Source organism: Peromyscus maniculatus, chromosome 8 (assembly GCF_049852395.1).
Source record: "Peromyscus maniculatus bairdii isolate BWxNUB_F1_BW_parent chromosome 8, HU_Pman_BW_mat_3.1, whole genome shotgun sequence".
Classification (NCBI taxonomy): domain Eukaryota; kingdom Metazoa; phylum Chordata; class Mammalia; order Rodentia; family Cricetidae; genus Peromyscus; species Peromyscus maniculatus.
The window spans coordinates 84437777-84450345 of NC_134859.1; the positions used below are offsets into that span (position 1 = coordinate 84437777).

Below are 12569 nucleotides of genomic sequence, written 5' to 3' on the forward strand. Positions count from 1 at the left end.
AAGGGATGTAAGGACTCAGGGTATACACAGGGATGTAAGGACTCGGGGTATACACAGGGATGTAAGGACTCGGGGTATACACAGGGATGTAAGGACTCGGTATACACAGGGATGTAAGGACTCGGGGTATACACAGGGATGTAAGGACTCGGGGTATACACAGGGATGTAAGGACTCAGGGTATACACAAGGGATGTAAGGACTCGGGGTATACACAGGGATGTAAGGACTCGGGGTATACACAGGGGATGTAAGGACTCGGGGTATACACAGGGATGTAAGGACTCGGGGTATACACAGGGATGTAAGGACTCGGTATACACAGGGATGTAAGGACTCGGGGTATACACAGGGATGTAAGGACTCGGGGTATACACAGGGGATGTAAGGACTCGGTGCTGTCTGGAGCCCCTGTTCCTTCTCAGTGCTGGCATTTGGAGTGGGAAGACGTTGGCTTCGGGGGTCTGAGTGGTAGGTGGAGAGGTCTGGGCAAGTGGGCAGAGCCCAGCACTGGGCTGTTGGCTGGAGGCTGCCCAGGTGTATGTGGGAGGCGGGGTCTGTCTCCTCTGTGGTCCATGGCTGCTGCCTCGGGCAGACCCGTGGCAGGCCTGGCTCTCATCGCTTCCCTGTCTCTCCCACCCCGTGTCTCCCTGCAGAAAGCGGGCGGCGGCCTGCGCCAGTGGAAGCGTGTCTATGCTGTGCTGCGGGCACGCTCGCTCTCGTTGAGCAAGGAGCGGAGGGAGCCCGGGCCGGCGGCTGCGGGGGCTGCGGCGGCCGGCGCAGGTGAGGACGAGGCGGCGCCCGTCTGCATCGGCTCCTGCCTGGTGGACATCTCCTACAGCGAGACCAAGAGGAGGCACGTGTTCCGGCTGACCACCGCTGACTTCTGTGAATATCTCTTTCAGGCTGAGGATCGGGATGACATGCTGGGCTGGATCAGAGCGATCCGGGAGAACAGCAGGGCCGAGGGCGAGGTGAGGCCCTGGGCTCGTGCCCAGCGGGCCACCAGGGCAAGGCAGGGGCAGGGCAAGGCAGGCCTCCTCTCAGCTGCTGTGACCTGGGGTGGCCACTCTGAGCCCCATTCCCTTTCCTAGAAAATAGAGCTATTGAGAGTCCACCTTGGGACCGCCTCCCTGGGTTTGGGTGTGAGGACAGACACAGTGACTGTAGGACAGCTGGCCTCCTCAGGGTCCAGTGACGAGCAGACACAATAACAACCGCGGCAAGGACAGTAATTACTGTTATTGTCCGGACTGCCTTGGGCAAGCTCTGCCCCAGAGAGGTCAGCTCCAGGCTGGCCATAGCCTCTGGCAGGACAGAGTGGACAGTCTCCCATGGAACGGGTCGCGGAATGAGCTGTCCTGCCCAGATGTACTAAGTTGGGGGACAGTCACGCTGACCTTAACAGAGGCTTAGCCTTTGGCAGCAGGTAGGCAGGGGTTAGGCCAAGTGATTTGGTGGGGATTTGGAGACAGCTAAAAAAAAAAAAACACCACCAACAGAAAAGCCGCTGGCATCTCTCTTGGGAATCACCAATGTCTTCCCTTGGTCTGATCTGCCCAGAGGTCATTTGCCATACCTGTGCAGAGGAGGTTTGTGTCCGTCAATGGTGGTGTGCCTAGGCTCCACCCAGGACAAGCACTTTCGCTGATGGGCTCTCCCCTCCTGAGGAGCCTGGGTCCCCTGTTCTGGAGGCCTGGCCAAGCTTTCTCCTCAGTCACTGCAGTAGCTGCCTCTCTTGGTTTGCCTGAGAGGAATGCTACAGAGTTCCGCACCCAACCCAGAGGGCTGCTGTGTCCTAGCTACTGTGATTCCTGCTGAGGTGACTGAGGCTCAGAGATGTCAGATGGCTTACCCAAAGTCACACAGCTGCCCAGGGAGTCTAGCCCTGGCCTCTGGCCATCCAGGGTCAGTGCTGTCCACCTGGTGGATAGAGGCAAGGCTGAGGCGGGGGCCAGGGAGGAGCCTTGGTGGAGGTGGTCTGCGGGCGCTGACGTGGCGTCTCTCTTCTCCTCCGCTCAGGACCCCGGCTTTGCCAACCAAGCTCTGATCAGCAAGAAGCTTAATGATTATCGCAAAGTGAGGTGAGGCCTGTTCTCTAGGGGAGCCTGTGGTGTGGGGTAGGAGGCCTGCAAGCTTGGGCGTCCCCAGGCAGAGATCTCCCATCCTCAGACGGCCCCGGGGAATCGTCTCTAGCTGGAGGGGATGGAGACCAGTGAGAATGGCATGCCTGGTCACCCCAGATGAAGACACCTCCTCCTCCTCCCTTTTTCCCTCTGCAGCCATAGCTCTGGGCCCAAAGCCGATTCCTCCCCTAAAGGCTCTCGGGGCCTGGGAGGCCTCAAGTCTGAATTCCTCAAGCAGACTGCAGTCCGCGGCCTCAGGACTCAGGACCAGCCTGCAGGAAGCAAGGGTAGGAGGGCTGGGCACACTGTGTGCTTGTGCTGGGCGGTGTGTGTCCAGGGTTACTGCGCATGTCTGTCCTAAGTGTGAGCCCACGAGGGTCTGGATCCTCAAGGCTTCAAGGCTGGAAGTTCCTGGACCCCAGTTGGATGGTCCTCTGGTCTCTGCTTGCGTCCTTTGGGAATGAGAGGGTCACTTGCAGGCAGCACCCATCTTTATGCTCTGGGCTGTTAGGAAGCACTTCCCGGGCTGGAGAGATGGCTCAGTGACTAAAAGCACTGACTGCTCCTCCAGAGGACCAGAGTTGGGGTTCCAAGAGCTCACAACTACCTGTAGCTCCGGCTTCAGGAGACCCAACATCTCTGACATCTCTGGGTACCTACACTTGTACACACCCACACAACCCATGCATACACACATAATTTCCTGTAAATGTCAGCCATGGTGGTGTGTTTTTGTGATTTTTTTTCCCTGTTTTTTTGAGACAGGGTTTCTCTGTATAACATTCTTAGCTACCCTGGAACTCACTTTGTGGATCAGACTGGCCTCGATCTCATAGAGAATTTTTTTTTTTTTTTTAAAGAAAGCATTTCTTTTGGTCATGACAAAATGTACAACACACTGCCACTTCACAGGTCGGTCCTTGAGGCCAACAAGAACCACTATGGAGCCGTGGTCTCCTTCCTGAGGGCTAAGCACCTCATCTTTTAAACCCTCTCTCAGTGGATGTCATTTTCAACACCGTGGCTTTTTGGCGAAGCCTGTGTCCTAGTGTGTGGTTGTGGCATTGAATGCGTGGGACCCTCTGGGCTCCTCCAGCTGATCCAGTTTTCTTACCACTGTTCATCCCAGAAGACAGTGCTGCAGCTCCCAAAACCCCCTGGGGTATCAACATCATCAAGAAGAACAAGAAGGCTGCCCCAAGGGCGTTTGGGATCCGGTTGGAAGAGTGCCAGCCTGCCACTGAGAACCAGGTGGGTGCCCACGTTGATTGAAGCAGGCAGTGCATGGAAGGCCCAGCCAGGGAACCAGAACTCTAGGAATATGGCACTAGCCTATTCCTCATACACACAGCCTCGTGGCCAACTCCAAGAGGGGATCCCCGAGTCCTGCAGAGGGCCCTACTGAACCGAGGCCCACCCTCGCTTGTCCCTTCTAGGTCAGTGGTGAAAGGCTCCTGTTAGTTCTGACCCTTAGAAGGGAGGAGGCAGTCAGAGCTTCATCGAAGTTCTCGGGTGTCCTGCACCAGCTCTGGGCTGTGTGCTCTCCTCACATCAGCCTTCTGCAACTTCCAGCCCTATCCCTAACCCCTCTCCCCTGTCTGCGCCCCCAGAGGGTCCCCCTGATCGTGGCTGCCTGTTGTCGGATTGTGGAGGCGCGGGGGCTAGAATCCACTGGCATCTACCGGGTCCCTGGCAACAACGCGGTGGTTTCTAGCCTGCAGGAACAGCTCAACCGTGGGCCCAGCGACATCAACCTGCAGGATGAGGTGGGTGTGGCGCGGCTGCCTGTAGAGTCCCGTGGACTGTCACGTGGCCCTCACGGTGGGCCGGAGTGTCCAGGGGGCGGGAGAAAGCCTGCCCAGCCAGCCAGCCCCATGGGTGGTGGGTGCTGAGACAGAGGCAGGCGGTTTGGTTTGGTTTGGTTTGGTTTTTTCAGAGAGGGTCTTCTGTGTAGCCCAGGCTGATCTTGCTGCCTCTGTCTCCCAAGTGCTAAGATGGTAGAAATGTGCCACCGTCAGGACAGCTGGCCTCCTGGCTGGATGACAGGTTTTACATGAGCACTTGGGACGGCCGAGTTCACTCAGTTACAGTCAAATATGGGCAGAGCGAGGGCTGAACACTTGCTGGGAACTGAACTTCCAAGAAAGCCGGCTAGTGTGCATTTTTTTGGGCCTTCTGCTGAGTTCTCCCCACCCCACCTAAACCCCCCACCCCCCACCCCTCCTCCCTCCTCCTCCTGCCCCCACTCCTCTTTGCCATCCTTTAGCACCAGGCTGGACAAGAAATGGGGTGCGGGCTGGAGTCCATGGACCACTGAGGCCCGCAGAGCCCCGGCCTGCAGGAAGGGGATGCGCCATGCTCTCAGGGTGGCCAGCCACCAAGGCCATAGCCTGGAAAGGGAAGCTGAGGCTAAGAGCGGCCTGTAGAGGTGGTGATTCCTCACCAAAGAGCTTGTAGCGTGGCTGGTAGTTCTCAGATGATTCCTAGAGTCTGAGGGTCCCAGAGGGGCTTTGACGCAGGCCAAGACCCCCTCCCTTTGCTAGGACATAGCCATCTTGCTTTGCTCTGAATGTTACCTTGGATTTTTTTTCACATCTATTTATTATTTGTTGAGGGGCTCACATGTACTGTGCATGCCATGGCACATGTGAGAGGTCGGAGGACAACTTGTAGGGTCGGTTCTCTCCTTCCGCCATGTGGGCCCTGGGGACTGGACTCAGGTCATCACTTGGCAGCCAATGTCTTTGCCTCTTGAGCCTCTCACTAGCCCGCCTCGGATGTCTGTGTAGGATTCCGTTTGACCAAAGGGCCTCTGCTGAACAGGGCTTTGGGTGGAAGTCGTGAATCTGGTTAGGGAGGCAGGGTAGACCCTGGGACAGAGTCTTGGTGTCCCTGAGATGGGAAGAGAAAACAAGTAGATGTGGCATCAGGGACCAGGGGAAGAGTGATCTGTCATCGAGGGCTCGTGTATAAGAGGAGGTACTGCTGAGGGCTGGGGCAGGGGTGTGGCCTCCAGTTCCTGAGGTGGAGGAGAGCAGGCGGGTAGCCCTCATAGGGAATGACAGCCTTGTTCAAAACTCATGGAAGGGCTTGAGGTTGGACGCAAGGTGGCCACACCCTCTGTGTCTGGGGGTGGAGACAGTAAGGCCCAGGGCATGTGATGGGTTCCTGGAGCCTTTGATGTTGAGCCAGTGGACAGTAGGGAGCTTGTGGTAGGTCTTATACTGACCTTTGACCTTGAGCCAGTGGACAGTAGGGAGCTTTTGGTAGTTCTTACGCTGACCTTTGACCTTGAGCCAGTGGACAGTGGGGAGCTTTTGGTAGTTCTTACGCTGACCTTTGACCTTGAGCCAGTGGACAGTGGGGAGCTTTTGGTAGTTCTTACGCTGACCTTTGACTTTGAGCCAGTGGACAGTGGGGAGCTTTTGTAGTTCTTACACTCGGGGGGCACAGTCAAGAGTGCCAGAGTGCTCCTGAGGCTTCGTGACAGCCGAGTGGAGAGCAGGAAGAGCAGAGGGTGGGGGAAGAAGAGGCCCCTGAGGTGTGGGGTCACTGAAGGTCAGGCTGCTACAGCGGGCCCTGGGTAAGTGGAGGCAGAGAGGGAGGAACGAGGGGCAGAGACCGTAAGGGAGAGCTGCCGCTTGCAGGAGGAAGAGAGTGGCTTGAAGAGCGTCTGAGGGGGGGTGGGTCAGATGGTGGCCCCACTGAATCTGGGGTGATGCACATCACCTGTATGGGCTGACAGGATCCTCAGCCCCTGACTGAGTGGGGTCATGTGACAGCCTGGAACCAAGGGACTGCTGTCTGGGAAAAGCAATCTGGCACCAGCTTGGAAGGGCAGAAGGACAGGGCTCTTAGCAGCCCTGTCACAGGAGACCAGACCTGAGCAGAAAGGTCGTAGGTTTGGCAGCCGGGAGATGGGAGGCGCTCGCTCCTCAGGACCGGGAAGAGGTAAGGAATGGGGGGGAGAGGCCTTAGGAGAGACTCCACTGGGTCAGCGTGAAGTGAAATACATCAGCTCGCCTTAGCCAGGGAGAAGAGGAGCCAGAGTTGGAGGGACGGCCGGCCTGACCCAGGGTCAAGCAGGCATGTCCAGTGTGCTGACTGCAGTTTGGTGGCAGCCATCAGTCACACTGGTTCCTTTGGGGTGTGCAGGAAGTCAGGGCTCTGTGTGGAGCCCGTGGAGAGAGGGTGATGTTGGGGACCACCTGGCACTAAGCTGAGGCTTTTTGTGATAAGTGTGCATAGGATTGCATCTTCTATTGACCGCGTTCCCATGGTTTCTAGGCAGTTAGTTCTGAGTGGTTCCCAGGAGGGTACCTAAGCCTAGTTCCTAGCTACAGCATGTAGGGTGTTGGTGCCCCCTGGTGGACAGAATGACACCTAGCTCAGTGGCCATTGGGGCAAATTATGTATTGATGCAGGGTGTGTGTGTGTGTGTGTGTGTGTGTGTGTGTGTGTGTGTGTGTGTGTGTGTGTGTGTTCTTTTGTATTGTACTGGAGGTCATTTAGCACCATCCCTGGCCTCTATCCATCCATGTGTGCGGTGCTCCCAGATACTGCCAAACACTCCTGGGGGCCATGAGAGCGTTTGGATCCCTGCCCCTCACAGAGCCCAGCCTCACAGGAGGTAGTGACAAGCAAACAAAAGAAACACCTGGAAGGAAGTCGGAGTGCAGTGCAGATGACCGGGTAGTGGCATCCATGGCTGCTTGGGCTTTGGGAGCGAGACAGGGTGAGGGACCAGCCCTGTGAAGGGCAGAGGTTCAGTTCCAGCAGTGTCAACATGTGCAAAGGACCTAGGAACGGAAGGGGGCAGCATGTGAGGCCTGTGCTGTGGACACTTGGACTGTGGGTCAAAAGGGTGGTCTGAGGGTCACTCTTAGCTGGATGGAGAGCGTCGGGAGGCAGGGCTGACCCTGGCACGTGTGGATTCACCAGGCATGCTTCTGTGGGGCCGCTTCCCTCACTTCCCCCAGGTTGGGTCCTTTTGCTTTTTGTGGTAGGCAGTATTGAACCCACTGGACAGACATGGAGGCCTGGGCACTTGGGTGGCCTGGCTGCTCCTAGACCTGGTGTGGAGGGGGACATGGGCACCTGGGGTGAGCACGCCTTGTCCTGACCTCTCTGCTCCTCCTCAGCGCTGGCAGGACCTCAACGTGATCAGCAGCCTGCTCAAGGCTTTCTTCCGAAAGCTGCCGGAGCCCCTCTTCACTGACGGTGAGTAGTGGGCAGAACAGGGGGCGGGGGCGGACCGGGGACGGGGACGGGGACATGCCGTCCATGCCATCGCTCACCACTCCCTGCCGTACGTACACTCTCTCCCTCTCACTCTTGGTTGTTGGTTTTAATGTTGAGTTTTATTTTATTTATTATTTTTTAAAAGATTTCTTTATTTATTATGTATACAGTATTCTGCCTGAATTTATGACTATGCCAGAAGAGGGCACCAGATCTCATTACAGATGGTTGTGAGCCACCATGTGGGTGCTGGGAATTGAACTCAGGACCTTTGGAAGAGCAGCCAGTGCTCTTAACCTCTGAGCCATCTCTCTAGCCTGAGTTGTATTTTATATGTATTTGTTTTTATTCTATTTTTAAAAACACCAAAGGACTCTGCGCATGTCAGACATGGAGTCTGTGCAGCCATGTGTCAGTCCTGTCGCTCTGTCCTCCTGCCACGCTGTCCTCCCTCCTTGAGGTCATGGCCATGCTCTGAGCATCCACTGTAGCCTAGCATTGCTCCCTGAAACAGTTCCCCAAAGAGGAACTGTTATCAGACTCCTTCATGGACCAAGACACAGTGGTTCAGAGAGGTAAAGTGACTTGCTAAGGTCACCCAGCCTGTGAGTGGCACAGCCAGGATTCCACTTCAGGCTTCTGGACCCAAACCCGTCGAGAGCCCATGTACTCAGCTGCGTGTCATTAACAGCCTGAATGGGTCTAGCAGTGCACGCCTTTCATTCCAGCACTCAGGAGGCTGGGGCAGGAAGATGATACTTTTGAGGCTAGCCTTGGCTACACGGAGAGCTATAAAACAGAAGCCTGTCTCAAAAACAAAATCACAAACTAGACATCGTGGCGCACACCTTTAGTCCCGACACTTGGAAGGCAGAGGCAGGCAGATCTCTGTGAGTTGGAGTCCAGCCTGGTCTACAGAGTTCCAGGACAGCCGGGGCTACAGAGAGACCTTGTTTCAAAACTCAAAACAAAAATCATAACCAGGCAGACAAGCCAATTCTGCCATGCTGTTTCTTTCCTGACCTTTATGCTGTGAGCCCCCCAGACCACCATGGGGTGGGGTGGATGAGTGTTCACGACTCACTCTACAGGAGAGGGTCCTGGTTTGTTACATTTTCCAATGTCTGCGGTGTAAATATTCTCACTGTGACTTATTCAAGCCGCTGGCCTGGTGTCCCCAACACAGACTAGGAAAGAGACACTGCTTGTGCCTGCGGAGCCGTGTGAGCAGGCTGCGACTTTGCTGTTGAGTTGTTCTTAGCAGCATCTGTTCTCAGGGCTGGAGAGAGATGGCTCAGAGGTTAAGAGCACTGGTTGCCCTTGCAGGGGACCCTCACCTGCAGAGTGGCTCACAGCATCTGCAGCTCCACTTCGGGGGATCCGGTTCCCTCTTCTGACCTTCCTGGGCACCAGGTGCACACGTGGTATAGACATACACACAGGCAAAACACTCATACACATAAGATCAAAATCAGATTCTAGCCTGTGCCTTTTCTGATGGCTCCTCTACTGGTGGGTGTTTAGATCGCCTTCCACCTTCCAGGCCCTTCTTTGAGTCTGTCCTTACAAGACTGGCCCTCTTCTGTAGGTGGGTGTTCAGATGTGGGGTGGTAGGTCAGTGTCTTCCTGTGAGAAGTAAGACACTTATTTCACTTCTTCTTTTTTTTTTTTTTTTTTTTTTGGTTTTTCGAGACAGGGTTTCTCTGTGTAGCTTTGCGCCTTTCCTGGAACTCACTTGGTAGCCCAGGCTGGCCTCGAACTCACAAAGATCCGCCTGCCTCTGCCTCCCGAGTGCTGGGATTAAAGGCGTGCGCCACCACCGCCTAGCCTTCACTTCTCTTTTCTTTTGGTTTACTTGTTTACTTTATGTGCATGGGTGTTTGCCTGCACGTATGCCTCTGCCTGGTGCCTGAGCAGGTTAGAAGAAGGTTCCAGATCCCCTAGAACTGGAGTTACAATGTGGGTGCTGGGGATTGAACTTGGGTCCTCTGGAAGAGCAACAAGTCTCTGGCCTCCTATTGTTTGGTTTGAGGCAACAGAAAGTTACTCAGATTGGCTTTCAGCGTCTGATTGTGTCTTTCCTCTCCTCCTGAGTATGTGCAATTACAGGCAGGTACCACCACACCTTGTTTGGTTTTTTCCTTTTCTGCAGTCTGGGCATCAAATGCAGGGCCTTGTACATGCTGGGCATGCACTGGGATGGCAGCCTCAGCTTTGTTCGAAGTGTTTGAAGTTTTTGCTGATCAGTAGGAGGGATGGTATCTTGCTATGGTTTCATTGTGTTGCCCCATTTCTAGGGAGAGGCAGCCTCTTTTCCTTGGTTTATTGGCTCTCTCCATTTCTTCTGTAATTGAGTCTTCCTGCTCTGTACCTATATTTCTGTTGGGTCATCTTTTTCCTCTTGGTTTGTGGGAACAAATGCATTAACCCTTGTTGATCTTTACAATTATTTGTTGTGGCATCCTCCCCTCCCCTGCCTTTTTCACTTTTTTCTTAGACAAGGTCTTGCTATGTACCCCAGGATAACTTCATACTTGAAGCAATCCTCCTGCCTCAGCCTTCTAGATGCTGGGACTACAGGTTATACCATCACAGCCAGCTGCCACTTCCCTTTGGACTTTTCAGTTTAGAAATGGAAAACTGGAGCTGGAGAGATGGCTCAGTGGTTAAGAGCACCAACTGCTCTTCTAGAGGTCCTGAGTTCAATTCCCAGCAACCACATGGTGGCTTACAACCATCTGTAATGAGATCTGGCGCCCTCTTCTGTATACATAATGAATAAATAAATCTAAAAAAGAAAGAAAAAGAAATGGAAAACTGTTTAAAATCTTAAAATTCTTCCTATTTTTATTATTTCTTTCTTCTTTTTCTTCTTCTTCCTATTATTATTATTATTATTTGTTTTTTTGTTTGTTTGTTTTGTTTTGTTGAGACAGGGTTTCTTTGTGTAGCTCAGGCTGTCCTGGAACTCACTCTATAGACCAGGCTGGCCTCGAACTCACAGAGATCTGCCTGCCTCTCCTCCTGAGTGCTGGGATTGAAGGCGTGCGCCACCACTGCCTGGCTCTATTTACTTACTGAGTATGGAGGGGAGGAAACCATAGCCCGCATGTAGAGGTCAGAGGTCAACTTTCTAGAGTCAATTCTCCTTCCACCAGGTGGGACCTGAGGATCCAACTCAGGTCGTCAGGCTTTGCAGCAAATTCATTTACCCACTGAGCCGTCTCACAGACCCCCAACACAATATTTTTAAATGTCTAAACACTTTAATGGGTTGAATATCTCATGTTTAGTCCTTGTGGTTATAAAAATATTTTCTTCTGTGATTTTTTTTTTCCTTTTGAGACAGGTTCTTGCTCTAACTTAGGCTGGCCTTAGACTTAGGGAAATCCTCCTGTCTCAGCCTCCTGAGTGCTGAGATTATAGGCATGAAACAGCATGCCCAGCTTGCCTTTGATCTTTTAATAATTACATTACATTTATCTATCTATCTATCTAGTATGGGGAAGGAATACACAAGCTTGCCAAGTCATTCATGTCGAGGTCAAAGGGCAGCTTGCAGGATTCAGTTCTCTCCTTCCACCATGTGGGACCCGGGGGTTGAACTCGGGTCGTTAGACTTGGCAGCCAGCACTTTTACCCACAGAGCCCCCTCGTAGGCCCTCACCTTTGGTATTTTGATTTGTATATTAGGCTCTGTGTCACGGAACTAAACTAGCTGGTGTTGTGTGATGTAGCAGTGGACGCTCTCTCATGGTCCCTGGCATGCGGGCATGCCTGCATCCTTCCCCACTGCGCATGTCCTGTAGTGGAATCCCAGTCCTCCCTGAGCCCCATGTGCACGCCTTCAAGAGCCAGGGATTGACATCCAGTGTCGTCCTGCATCACTCTACACCTAACTTACAGAGACAAGGTCTTTCACTGAATCTCGGGCTCCCAGTTAGTGAGTTCCGGGGGTCCTCCTGTCCCCTCTTCCAGTACTGGGGTGACAAGGCATGCTGCCACTTTTTTTTGAGGTTTATTTATTTGTTCATTTTATGAATATGGGTGCTTTGTCTGTGGTCTGCATGTATGCCTACACACCAGAAGAGGGCACCAGATCCCATTATAGACAGGTGTGAACCACCATGTGGGTGCTGGGAATTGAACTCAGGACCTCTGGAAGGGCAGTTGGTGCTCTTAACCTCCAAGCCATCTCTCCAGCCCCGTCACAGTAAGCTTTCCATGTGGTGCTGCGGGTCCAGCATCCTGGTCCTCATGCTGGTACAGTAAGCCTGTCCCCCGCTGAGCCATGTCCCTGGCCCTAAACCATATTCTTGGCAATCCTTACAGATGGCTCATCTGGACGAACTGTGTTTTATATTTTGGGGTGTTGGGGATGGTATTGAGGGCCTGGCCATGCTAAATCCTTATTTGCTGGAAGTTCCATCCCAGCTAACCTGATGGACGCTGCACCCCCAGGGAGCATGGGAAAAAGGGCTTCGGTATTAAAGTTCCTGGGACATCTTTGGGAACCTCAGAAGCTGAGGACTGTTGAGGTCGGTGAGGTGTCTGAAGACCCTTCTTCTTATTTCTGACCTACTGAGTCTTGAGATCCTTGGCCTGAAGACAGGGCTGGGGTCCCTTTGCAAGGATCAGCAAAAAGCCCAGGTCTTCCCTGCAGCAAAGCCTTCCTCCTGGCTGGAATCCTCAGCTCCCAGAGTGAGGAAGGGGCTGCCTCCACCTCTGAGCATCTCTCCTGTCTTCTAGACAAATACAATGACTTCATTGAGGCCAATCGGATAGAAGACTCCAGGGAGAGGATGAAGACTCTGCGGAAGCTGGTGAGGACAGAAGCCTGCCAGGCAGTTGGGGCAGCCTGGTGCCATCCCCCCAGAGGCTTTGGAGAAGCCTTTCTCCACCGATAGCCTCAGTTTCCCCATCTGAACCAAGGAAGGGGGTTGGCAGGTGGATTCCAGCTCCCTGTGGTGGGGCAATGGGAGTCTCTTTGGAGCATGGTGGAGGGTGGATTGGAGAGATCACCACAGCCTGGCCCCTTTTCCCTCCTCCTGTCCCCTAGATCCGGGATCTCCCAGGACACTACTATGAAACGCTTAAATTCCTCGTGGGCCATCTCAAGACCATTGCTGACCACTCAGAGAAAAACAAGGTGTGTGTAGTTCCCTGGTGGAGTCTGGGAAGCACTGGCTGCATGGAATTCAC

General features: G+C 53.7%; 1 protein-coding gene across 7 annotated transcripts in view; it reads left to right on the forward strand.

Annotated features, from left to right (window-relative positions):
• The window catches only part of Arhgap23 (Rho GTPase activating protein 23), a 102346-nt gene that overhangs the window by 60064 nt on the left and 29713 nt on the right, over positions 1 to 12569 (forward strand). For 6 of the 7 annotated variants that reach the window (XM_076543265.1, XM_076543264.1, XM_016008876.3 and 3 more), the window contains 8 exons: positions 657 to 974; positions 2023 to 2084; positions 2283 to 2413; positions 3256 to 3377; positions 3737 to 3892; positions 7268 to 7346; positions 12117 to 12190; positions 12427 to 12516. In XM_076543265.1, coding sequence (XP_076399380.1) covers positions 657 to 974; positions 2023 to 2084; positions 2283 to 2413; positions 3256 to 3377; positions 3737 to 3892; positions 7268 to 7346; positions 12117 to 12190; positions 12427 to 12516 — 1032 coding nt within the window. The remainder of the gene's footprint in view (positions 1 to 656; positions 975 to 2022; positions 2085 to 2282; positions 2414 to 3255; positions 3378 to 3736; positions 3893 to 7267; positions 7347 to 12116; positions 12191 to 12426; positions 12517 to 12569) is intronic. The other variant, XM_076543263.1, reaches the window with a different exon arrangement.